The 12613-nt window shown below is 48.4% G+C and overlaps 1 protein-coding gene across 2 annotated transcripts in view; it reads right to left on the bottom strand.

Moving 5' to 3' along the window:
• dennd3a (DENN/MADD domain containing 3a) overlaps positions 1-12613 on the bottom strand; it is a 28137-nt gene that overhangs the window by 11588 nt on the left and 3936 nt on the right. For both annotated transcript variants that reach the window (XM_056582300.1, XM_056582301.1), the window contains exons 7-23: positions 12099-12210; positions 11703-11822; positions 11282-11380; positions 10468-10587; positions 10010-10125; positions 9514-9669; positions 8955-9051; positions 8531-8634; positions 7924-8120; positions 6542-6701; positions 5883-6039; positions 5170-5392; positions 4305-4384; positions 3509-3688; positions 3024-3194; positions 1458-1587; positions 766-873 (exon numbers count right to left, since the gene is read on the bottom strand). In XM_056582300.1, coding sequence (XP_056438275.1) covers positions 766-873; positions 1458-1587; positions 3024-3194; positions 3509-3688; positions 4305-4384; positions 5170-5392; positions 5883-6039; positions 6542-6701; positions 7924-8120; positions 8531-8634; positions 8955-9051; positions 9514-9669; positions 10010-10125; positions 10468-10587; positions 11282-11380; positions 11703-11822; positions 12099-12210 — 2330 coding nt within the window. The remainder of the gene's footprint in view (positions 1-765; positions 874-1457; positions 1588-3023; positions 3195-3508; positions 3689-4304; positions 4385-5169; positions 5393-5882; positions 6040-6541; positions 6702-7923; positions 8121-8530; positions 8635-8954; positions 9052-9513; positions 9670-10009; positions 10126-10467; positions 10588-11281; positions 11381-11702; positions 11823-12098; positions 12211-12613) is intronic.

Raw genomic sequence — 12613 nt, 5'->3', positions numbered from 1 at the left:
GGTAATGAAAAGCTTGAGACGCAGGGCTCCACACCAGTGGCAACAAGTAACAACACAAATAAGTAAATAATAGTGTTTGTGTGGCTTGTTTTTCAAGAGCAAGAGTGTGAGTGTGAGTGTGAGTGTGTGTGTGTGTGTGTGTGTGTGTGTTACTATGTTACTGTGAGAATGAGTGTTTCTAGGTTTCCATCTCAAGCATCATAATTGAATCACTGGGCAAAGGGCCAAAATTCCCCTGTGAAATGTGACCACAGCCAATTAAGTCACACTGTTTCCCGGACTTACAAATCAAAAGAATCCGTGAGGTGGTTGCCGGGTAATGTACCTCATGAGTTCCATCTCACATACTTTTCAGTCTCTCTATTTGCATAGAAATGTGAAGGTTGTCTTTGTCAGTACAATATGCAGGAGAACTGCTTGGACTTGTTTACCCAGCCCAGAACGATCTCAAAGCCAACTATTATTATTTGTTATTCGATACATTACATATTTTAGGATTTTGTCAATAATAGCAAAAGGCACATGCCCAGAGATGGCTTCAGATGGCTGGCCTTGTCTGACAAGCAGCAAAGGGAAACGTAATGATTCATCAAATACACAAATATCTCAGTACTATTTTATAATAATTATTTCTGAATTTCTGAAGCTATAAACAGTAAATGTTTGGTAAAAGTTGTGTAGGTGTGTGCGCGCCCACGCGTGTGTGCGTGTGTTCATGCCTGCGTAAGTGTATAAAGTATATGTGTGTGTGTAAAGTATGTGTACCTGGTGTGTACAGCAGAACGTCTACAGCGTGAGGGGTAGTGAGCTCCAGGGAAGGGTTGATCTTGTGTTTCAGAACCTCCGCCGTCGTCTGGGGAACCATCATCGGCACTAGACACACACACACACACACACACACACACACACACACACACACACACACACACACACACACACACACACACACACACACACACACACACACACACACACACACACACACACATATGGTCAGTCATCGGGCATTGGAGTTAGTGTTTCCTGGTCTAACATGACTGAACTACATTTATACTGAGTGTCTCTATAGACGGGTTGAAAGGTTGCGGTCGCGAGAGCGCATTGCGTGGGAAACCAGCCGTGACTGTGTCCTGAGGGTGCCGATATCTGATGTTACAGCTCACCCATGGGAAATTATCCATGTGCCTCCTCAGGCTGTCTACAAAGCAGGTTTTATCCTGCAATCTAACCCGAATCTTAGCGTTTGTTTATCAGGTTCCTTCTTCTTTAGATTCAAAGTTTTGTTTGAGACTTAGAGTTGAGCCCACCGCCCATCCTTATCTCTGTCATACTTCTCCTCCTCATCTATATCTCTCTCATCATCATCATCATCAACATCCTCATCTGAAGCCATCTCTGGGCATGTCGTCATCTTCCTTTCCATATCCCCCCCCCCCACACACACACACACACTCTACCTTCCGTCCTTATGCGGTCAAAGTGGGATAGTTTGGAGGCAGCGTAGATGGCCTTGTTGCTCTGTAGGCTGCCCACCACGGCGTCCATGAGCAAGGCATTGGTCAGGGCCTGCTGCATGTACTGGGGATCCTGCAGGGCGACCGAGGGAAACCAGCATATTTAACATTGACGTATGAAACGGACGAATACACAAAAACCTTTACTTATCAACAAATGGCCCACAAAGTACTCCAGCGGATACATGTGGACCACATATTGATAGAGACAGGGAGGGAAGGAGGGAGGGAGTGACGACAGAAGAGAGGGAGGGAGTGAAAGAGGGAAGGATGAGCAAAGGGAGGAAGGGGTGAAGGGAGTGCAAGAAGGAGGAGTATGAGGGAAGAGATGGAGAGGAAAGGATGAGAGGAGGGAGGGAGGAATGGATCGAGAAATATCAAGGATGGTCTCGAGAGAGAGGGAGGAGAGAGAGAGAGAGAGAGGAGAGAGGGGGAGAGAGGGAGGGAGGGGGAGAGAGGGAGGGAGGAATGGATCGAGAAATATCAAGGATGGTCTCGAGAGAGAGGGAGGAGAGAGAGAGAGAGAGAGAGAGGAGAGGGGGGGAGAGAGGGAGGGAGGGATTGTTTTGTTGATAGAATGAAGCACATGTTCCTGGGCTATACTAGCTTTAGTGGCCCAGCTGGTTCAACAAGCTGGCTGCCGAAGGTACATTCCTGACATGCTACAGACATATACATAACCTGAGTCATCCCCTGGAGGTTGCTATAGCTCCGAGTACTGGCTTCATCCCCTGCTGAGTACAGCAGGGGAGGGAGGGAGGGAGGGAGGGAGGGAGGGAGGGAGGGAGGGAGGGAGGGAGGGAGGGAGGGAGGGAGGGAGGAAGGTCAAAAAGAGGGGGGTTGACAAACAGAGGAAGGGAGAGTGTGAGAAAAAGATAATGTTTTTCCTTCCCTCTGCTGTGTGTGCGTGCACGTGCATGTGCGTGCATGTGCATGCGTGCGTGTGTGTTTTGGGTCAACGACACACCATGGAATGTAGACCCCTCCCCTTAAAACTTTAACTCAGTGAAGATTCCCTCGTCCAGAGGAAGAGGAGCCGAACGTGGGGACAACCCATCCCATAACCATAATTCAACTGAGACAATGAGGGTTCTCCCACACAAACTGAACTCACATTCCGCACAATCATCAATCGAGCGCACACCACACAGACCCCATAGACCCCCATAGACATGCACTCCTCATGTCTTGCCAAATATGATACATTTCAAAGAACGTAGTGCTTTGTGGCAACTTGGCGTCACACACACACGACTCAAACGAAAAAAACAAAACTTCAACTTTATTGGCAACCTGACCTCCCACACAGTCAACGCCATCCAACCAAATCGTGATAAAATAACATGTGGTTCAAAAAACATGGACCTGAAAACTGTGTAATATCCTGTTACACCACACCTTCCTCTGTGATTCCGGTATGCGTGCGTGATCCCACGGAAACAACCAAGATCGAAGCTATTCCCTCTGTTCCGTCGTTTCCCCCCCCCCCCCCACCAGGAGGCCCCTCACCTTGTGCAGGTCGGCCATGCTTCGGCCCGCCCGCATCTCCTTCACCATGAGGTTCCAGAGCTCCGCCTCCGTCTTCAGGTTGGCCTCGAAGGCGTCCTTCCTGCCCCGCACGCGCAGCTTCAGGCTGGGGATCCTCAGCAGCATGAGGGGGGCCGAGGACACCTTCACATCCTGGAGGAGGCACACGTGGACCAGGGCAGGGAACAGAGGTCAGGGGTTCATGTGGAGGAACACGGCACAACGTACGACAGCACACATGACGGGATATGATCACAATGCTCCATCTTAGGAGGTTCACGTGTAGCACATGCCAAAATATAATATGTAACAAACACCCCCCCATAGTCACGTTTATCTCTGACATGTTCACAAGTGATGGCTGATATCTCTCTTTGCTTTTACCTCAACGTCTCTGTTCATTTAATAGCTCTCCCTCCCATTGATATCCCTCTCTCTCTTCCTCCCTCGCTCCCTCCCTCCCTCACCTCTATGTCCCTGTACTGGGCCACCTCCACGTAACCGGGGCGACCGTCCGTCAACAGGAAGAGGCGTCTCTGCGTCATGGCGATCTTGCCCACACCGCGGCTGGTCTTCACCGACGACGACAGCTTGAACACGCACTCACTGGGCTCCAGGTGCTCCAGCACCGAGGACGGGAGACACACCTGGGGTAAGAACACCACCACATGGGGTAAGAAGAACACCACCACATGGGGTAAGAACACCACCACATGGGGTAAGAACACCACCACATGGATGAGAACCCCACCACATCACCACCACATGGGGTAAGAACACCACCACATGGATGAGAACCCCACCACATCACCACCACATGGGGTAAGAACACCACCACATGGATGAGAACCCACCACAACACCACCACATGGGGTTAGAACACCACCACATGGATGAGAACCCACCACAACACCACCACATGGGGTTAGAACCGATGAATGAATGAATATATATAACATTCAGAACACTTAAGAATATGAGCAGATAAGATTTGATGATAACATGGACGGATCCTATTATATTCCATCTACCGTAATTACAATATATTCAATTATATGTTTATGATATTATATGATTAAAAACATGATTCGATTAATTGAGGACATATTTTGTTGATATAATGATGAGATTAGATTATAACAGGACCATTTTAGAGTAGAACATGACCAAATATGAATAGCTCATAACGACAGGACCAGTTTAGCTGAGAATAAGACCAGCTAGAGTAGAATAGAACCAGGTGTGTGGTTGGTTTGGACTGACCTCTTGGGCCTCAGCCTCCGTCTCCTTCCAGATGGTGTAGAAGACCCTGAACAGATCAGGACCCACCTGCTTCTGCTGGCCTGGAGCGCACACGCACACACACACACACACACACACACACACACACACACACACACACACACACACACACACACACACACACACACACACACACACACACACACAGGCAGGTGAAGATAGTCAAACTTAGTATCAAAGTTTCATAATGCAACCTTGTGCCAATTACTAATATCACACAATCATGTTGACATCAGGAACATCGTTTGTGAGGCCCCTACATTCCCAACCCAAACATTCTAGCCACATATTGTTCCAGAAGGTCAACAGGTTCAGTACTAGCGCTGGGTGCAGTGGTGCTCCTTCCGTCGTGGGAAACGGAGCGACTGGCCTACAGAGTGTGGCGTTCTTGAGACACCGCGGGTTAACCAGTAACCTGAGGAATGTGTGTTCAGTGTGCTCAGAGAGCAGCCGAGGAACTTATCCTATGCATCTTTAGTGCTCACGGGTTAGCGGACTGAGGACTCTTTGTGGGTATGTTGGCCTAGGCCGCGTCTGGATTCTGTGCAGATTTCCATGTATACTAACTCTGCTTTAAATGGTTATAGAACAAACTAGATATATTTAAAATATCTACACATTTGAGAGACACATACAGGTGATAGAAAAACTCTGTGTGACAAGGGCGCACATCTCTCTCTCTCTCTCTCTCTCTCTCTCTCTCTCTCTCTCTCTCTCTCTCTCTCTCTCTCTCTCTCTCTCTCTCTCTCTCTCTCTCCCTCTCTCCCTCTCTCTCCCTCTCCCTCTCCCTCTCTCTCTCCCTCTCCCTCCCCCCCCCCCTACCTACCCACGGTGAGGGCATCAAACAGGCTGTGGATGGTGTCCTGGTCCTTCACCATGCCGGACTCCTGCACACACTTGACAAACTCATCCAGCTGCATGTGCTTCTTGGGCAGCTTGAAGCGCTTGATGGCGCCCTCCTCGTCGTTGTTGTCGCTGCGGGACCGCTCCCGCTCCTGATCCCGCTTGATGCGGCTGATGAAGTGCTTCAGCTCCGGCCGCTTCTCTGCCTGCCAGCGGCACAAAATGTTATGTTTATTTCATCGTTCTATTTAATATTTCACAGGGGCTTTTAGTGCAATGTCTGCGTTTTCATTCTCAAAAAGTCACACGTTCCAAAAAAAAAAACTTGTGACTTTAGACATGACAACCTGCACAACAGGAACATTATACCATAGACCTGACAACTCTCAGGTCTATGGTATGTCGACTATCTCCCCGTGTGATATTGGAGAGGTAAACGGCTAGGCACACACAAAACAGAGAAGAAGTCTTACAACATTACCGTCTTCTTAAAACTAAATATCTGATTAATATGGATTTGATAAAAGTTGCATTAAAACATGAATACAGCAAAAAACGAATTGTCAGAATAACAGAGGGTTAACCATTAAAAGCTCAATTGGAAACAATCCCTGGTAATAATCCATGAATCCACCCTGTACTACCTTATGTATTCCCTCATTCTCAACCTCTAGCCCCACACCCTGAGGCCCTCACCTGGGCTCGCTCGCTGGCGGGCAGGGAGTCCACCAGGGCCTTGACCATCTGAGGGGGGAAGATCTCTGCGTCCGTCTTGTACAGACTCTGGAAGTCCTCCAGGGCGTCCAGACGCTTGTTGGACACCGTGTTGACCAGGCCCCGCAGGTAGTGGTACCTGGTGGGGGGGGGGGGGGGGGAGGATTAGAGAGGGGGAGTGGTGATATGTTATAGAGACGTTATGTTTGTTTATTGATCTGGGGGGTGGACATTTGAATAATAAATGTGTTGAATAGTAGAGGGAGCCAGATAGACCCACAGCAATATGAAATGATTGCAAAAAATTATTTATTCATTAATTCATTCCAGTTACTATGCAGGTCCATACCAATGGCGATATTGATGAATGTATTATGACGTGGTTGCCGATTTTGCATTTAAACACAGCAGCAAGGGACGGAGCAATTTTGTTCTTGTAAAAACACACTGAGAAACAATTGGTGAGTCTATGGTGTGAACCCGACACCGTTTACTGACAAAGAATGTACACAATCTGGCCCATCTCAGCCTGATGCATGAGTTACAGCATCCCTAACAGACAGACAGACAGACAGACAGACAGACAGACAGACAGACAGACAGACAGACAGACAGACAGACAGACCATCTCTTCCCACTACCTGGCTAGCAGGGAGGAGTCATCCGGCGGTGTGGCGCTGATTGCCTTCCCCAGGGAAACCACCATGTCCTGGTAGTAGTTCTGGACGTAGTGGTAGGCCAGAGGAGGGGGGAACTCTGGCAGCCGGAACACCTTCACCGGCTTCTGGTTGAACTTCAGACCTGAGGAGAACACAAAGTCAGGTCTACTATAGGCTTTACGGTACCCTATGTGGTACACCAGGGCCTTCTGTATGGGACCACAAGGTCCAGTCTATTATACATTTTACAGTACCCTATGTAGTACACCAAGTGCCACATGGGACTACGCATTCCAGGCTATCATAGGAATTACGTTAACTTATGTAGTACACACGGGCCTTCTGTATGGGCCCCACTGCCTCTGGGGATAAATCGTAGGTTAATATCGTGATTTAACACTTTAACCAGAGACTTGGTGAATTCATCAGAACCATCAATGTAGGTAGGTAGGTTTCAGGCATCTAGTGCAAGGACTCCAACTGGTTAGTCTGTGGACTTTGGAAATCTAACCCACAAGCTTTCGTGTTCCTCAGCTGCGGCCAGAATGAGCTACGAATGTATTTAGAAGGCGAGAGCGTATGAGGAAGCAGGCGGTCCAGGCTGCCATCCACTCAGACAACAACCAGCCAGCTCAGCAGTGTGCCATGAAAAAACCCCGCTGGTAAGCGCTTTGCTGCGGCCCGTCTGGAGAACAGCGAGGCATTTTTCCCCCTCCTAGACTATCTCCATATTCATCTTGAAATTCTTGTAGTGTGTTTGTGGGCTTTATCGCCACGGCAACCAGTTAGTGCATGCCCGGAGCCGACCCCAACATGAGCCTGCCGTCTGCCATGTTGGAGCCAAACCAATAAATCGGATGATTCGCCGAATCTAACCATTCCCAGGACGAAGATCAACCCAGGAATGTGCAGCAGATCTGAGCTGATTCAGACCAGGCCGACGCTACTCAGACCTTCCAGGGCCCGACAGCCCTTCCTAGGAGCCCTGAGATCAGTCCCAGCTGTTATCAGCTCCTTCATCCACCACCGAGGAATGAGGCCGAATGAGGAGCTTTTAGTTGAGGTCCAACAATGACCATTTTCCAGGGAACGTGTACAGCTACTTTGAAATGTTAATGTTACTTAAAAACTATTAAAAACTATGTTCAACATCTCTGTTTGTTTATGGATCTATAAAAAAGGTATACACAAAAATTCCATATACTTCTCTTCTCCTCAACCCCTTAGTCCTCCCCTCCCTCCTCAATCTCTCAATCCACCCACGGCACCCTCCCTCCCTCCCTCCCTCCCTCCCTCCCTCCCTGCCTCCCTCCGTATATTGATCACCTCCCTCCCTCCCTTCCTCCGCCCCCCTCCCCCCTCACCAGTGTCTGGGGTGATCTTGCGGAGTGAGGCCAGCCTGTGGGAGTTGAGGGCTTTCATGCTGTCGGCGGGGGACTGGTCCAGGTTGGGCAGGCTGGCCCCCAGCCTCCTGCTCAGCCGGTGCTCGGGGCCGCTGTACCCGCTCCGGGACAGCTCCGACATGGGGGGCCGGCGCGGGGAATCCGTCATGACTCGGTTCCTGGTGGTGGTGGTGGGTGGAGTAGGAGGAGGGTGTCAACTTTCACTTTCACTTTAGATTGTCGCTCACAAAACAAAGAAGCCAAGGGGAATGAACAATACTAAATAAATAATGAGCAATGATGATACAACAATAATTACAATATTATATGATATAATATTTAGAATCTAAGTAAATAACAATAATATACAATACCAATGATTTACCGTAAGCTAGGCTAAGCTAATAGTGGTATCTATAGTGAGAAGTGAGAATTTCAAACAAAATCTTACTTTCTCTTGCCTCACATACTGCCACATATTTTAATTTATAGTGATTGTACAGAGAGCATTTGTTCATAAAACTGAAAATTGCCGGAGCATGTCTTTAAAAAGGCGGGAAAATGTGGTCCCTCAGTGATGATATCACACCTGGGCGCACTGTTACGTGTGTTGATCTCCATGCGGCTGTAGGCGTCGATCTTCCTGTTCAGTCTGTCCCTCAGGAAGGAGTGGAAGATGTGGGTGTCTAATACCTGGTGACACACACACACACACACACACACACACACACACACACACACACACACACACACACACACACACACACACACACACACACACACACACACACACACACACACACACACACACACACACACATGATGGTGTCATACATATTTGGCCTGTTAAGGCCTGTGAAGCCCTTTCATATTTAACCTGTTAAACCCTTTTTAAAGACTGTAATGGTTATTCAGGGCTATACAAATAAGATTGTATTGAATTGAATGAACAAATACAGAGTACAATGAGTGTGTGAGTGTTTTGGGGCGGCGTATGGGATGCATGCGAGTACCGTCTTGTAGAAAGTCTGTTCTCCGGGTTCCCTGGTCCTCAGAAACTCTTCGCTGTTAAACACTCTGTGTTCGTAGTTCAGGTAGTCCTGGACATCCCTGCACAAGAGACACCATCGCAGAGCAGAGCAGTCAGACTCCCATCCACAACCTACTGTTTTCACCAGTTCACTGTTTAGGAAGCGCTTTGATGCCAAGGGAATAACTTATTTACTTATTTTCAGGGAGGGGTTAGGGCCTCTTGCTCAAGGATGCAGATGTTTTAAACCCAACATAGTTTTATTTGAACTAGATTTACCTTTCCTACTATTATCAGTTCTTAGCAATGTTCTGGATCTGTTCATCCACACACACACACACACACACACACACACACACACACACACACACACACACACACACACACACACACACACACACACACACACACACACACACACACACACACACACACACACACACACAAACAAACACACATCTGAAGAAGTTGAGGCCAAGCTCCTGGAAGATGTTCTGGACCTGGTCATCCACACACACACACACACACACACACACACACACCTGAAGATGTTGAGCACCAGTTCCAGGGCGATGTTCTGGATCTGGGTGTTGAGGCGGTGCTGCCAGTCCCTGCGGTGGGCCCGCCGCTCGTTGGCGTCCGTGCCCGCGCCCGCGTGGCACAGCTCCAGGTCGTAGTGCAGCTGGAGACTCTCCGTCCTGGAGACACGCACACACACACACACACACACACACACACACACACACACACACACACACACACACACACACACACACACACACACACACACACACACACACACACACACACACACACACACACACAAAGACAGGCTTTAGTAATTTTTCCTGTTCACATGCTCCTCGAAGGTAGAAAATGCAACAAGTGCAGGCTAGATTCCATGTAAATATGTGCCTGTGCCTGTGTGTGTGTGTGTGTGTGTGTGTGTGTGTGTGTGTGTGTGTGTGTGTGTGTGTGTGTGTGTGTGTGTGTGTGTGTGTGTGTGTGTGTGTGTGTGTGTGTGTGTGTGTGTCTTACCGTGATGCAAAGCACTCGGCAGCAGCCAGGGGGATGCAGGGAAGGACCATTTGCTCCGCCCACGAGGTCTGAATGCTGCCGTCGTCAATGTTCACCAGGATCAGGTCGTCTGTCTCCTACACTCGCAAGCACACAACCACGTACACGCACACGCACGCACACACACAGACACACACGCACAGAAGAAGAAAAGATAGTTAGGGTTGGGCTTCATAATAGGATATTGGATATTACCCATACCCAATGACCCAAATACCGAGACTTGCTAATATGCCTGTGTTGTATACTGAATGCTCTCTTCTATACTGCACTGGCAGAAAGTGGTAAAACGAGGCAGCAAACTATTATCTATCGCAACTCGGATCTGTCAATCAAAGTCATTTCACTTAATTAAAAACGACTATGGCTCATATTTTATTGACATTCGTCACATAGAAGAAAACAGCTGAAACACTCACTGCGGCGACCTCTTCAATATGGCTGACGTGGCAGCCCATGAGGAAGGCGGTGGGAGCCATGAGGAAGTCCAGCATGCCTTTGGCCAGGACAGGGACGTAGGGCTGCTGCCAGGAGAGAGGCTGGGGGGGGGGGGGGACCGCAGGTTGAAGAGGGAATCAGGCAAGTTAGAGAACAGGGGGGTGGTTTTAATCGAACCCATCCCATTAGGTATCAACTATAGCTGTGGGCGATGGCTTCAGTCTCGGTGAGAAAGTATTGATTCATTTATTTGAATTTACTTTTCACTTCCATCCAAACCTAATTATAGTGCCGTTGTTTTTAGATGTGATTGCATCCTGCTCTAGTGTGTGTGAGTGAGTGAGTGAGTGAGTGAGTGAGTGAGTGAGTGAGTGAGTGAGTGAGTGAGTGAGTGAGTGAGTGAGTGAGTGAGTGAGTGAGTGAGTGAGTGAGTGAGTGAGTGAGTGAGTGAGTGAGTGAGTGAGTGAGTGAGTGAGTGAGCGAGCGAGTGAGCGAGCGAGTGAGTGAGCGAGTGAGTGAGCGAGTGAGCGAGCGAGTGAGCGAGTGAGTGAGCGAGTGAGTGAGTGAGCGAGCGAGTCAGTGAGCGAGTCAGTGAGCGAGTGAGTGAGCGAGTGAGTGAGCTAGTGAGTGAGTGAGTCAGTGAGCGAGTCAGTGAGTGAGTGAGTGAGTGAGTGAGTAAGTGAGTGAGCGAGTCAGTGAGTGAGTGAGTGAGTGAGTGAGTGAGTGAGTGAGTGAGTGAGTGAGTGAGTGAGTGAGTGAGTGGGTCTCCTTCTCTCTCTCTCTCTCTTCACTGACCTGCAGGTACAGCAGAAGGCTCTCTGCCACAAGAGTGAGTCGAGCCCAGTCAGAGGAGAACAGAACCACTTTCTCCTCTTGTAGGAGGCAGGACAGGACCTGAACATGCATGGGTCAAGGGTGTTGCGTGACAGGGTTATGATTCACTATAGTCATTGAGGTTTTATGTGTAATGCATGAATATAATATATGATGCATGTTAAACAACGTTAAACATGTTGCATTACAAACCAACATGCGCTGGTTTGATACGATGCTTGCAAGGTTAAACTAAAAAACACTAAAACTAAACTAAATCATGATCCAAGAAAGGTGCTAATTACAAACTTGCTTGATGCCAAGTGGCAGCAGTGTGGTGTCTGTCTGCCTGTGTGTCTGTCTGTCTGTATGTCTGAGAATGTCTGTGTGTGTTTGTGCTGACCTGCAGCAGCATGGCGTCTGTGAAGCAGAGCAGAGGCAGGTGGAGGTTGATGTCGATCACCGGTCTGTCCTGGGCCTCTCTGGACGGGAGGACGATCTGGAGGGGGCGCAGACTGAACGACTGGAGCACACGCACACGCACACACACACACACACACACACACACACACACACACACACACACACACACACACACACACACACACACACACACACACTTTTATGGAGGAGCCGGCAAAGTATGAATCAGGCAAAACTAGAAAACTGAATGGACAATCCAAAATCCATAACAACAAATCCAAAGGAAGACAGAGTGCTCGGGGAGGTGATGGAGGGGCAGGGTGATGGGGGGGACAGGAGGGGAGACTGAGGGGAGTCATATATAATGGGGTCTGACCACGTGTAGCTGACCAGGAGGAGGGAGGGGTACCAGTGACAGCTTGGCAGAAACCTCCTTCACCGTCTCCTCAAACTCTGACTGCCTGCCCAGCCGCAACTGGACCAGCAGACTGGATGGGAGTAGATAAATATACACAATATTAATATAAAATACACACAGCGGGGAATATAGATACACATGGGGAGGATAGAGAAACGTATACACAATATCAATATTTATTGAAATACACTTTAATATAATATAGATTAATATAGATCCAAAAGGGGCATATCCTGAATAGAAATAAATGCACACAGGTGGGATAGAAAAGAGAAAAAGGAGAAAACAGGGAAAACTTCACCAAAAAGGAGGTTTGTACTTTTCAATGAATCAAGTATTGATTAAATACACAGCAACATGATGAATAAGGAAGACGTAAGCAAATGAGCAAATTCCAATAGCAATCCCCCTGCTGCCATTCTCTGAACAGTATATCACATTTCAGTTTGGTATTCATGTATGTTATATTATAC

The sequence above is a fragment of the Gadus chalcogrammus genome, chromosome 22, assembly GCF_026213295.1.
Source record: "Gadus chalcogrammus isolate NIFS_2021 chromosome 22, NIFS_Gcha_1.0, whole genome shotgun sequence".
In the NCBI taxonomy this organism is placed as follows: Eukaryota; Metazoa; Chordata; class Actinopteri; order Gadiformes; family Gadidae; genus Gadus; species Gadus chalcogrammus.
This window is presented reverse-complemented; position numbering and strand designations above follow the sequence as displayed.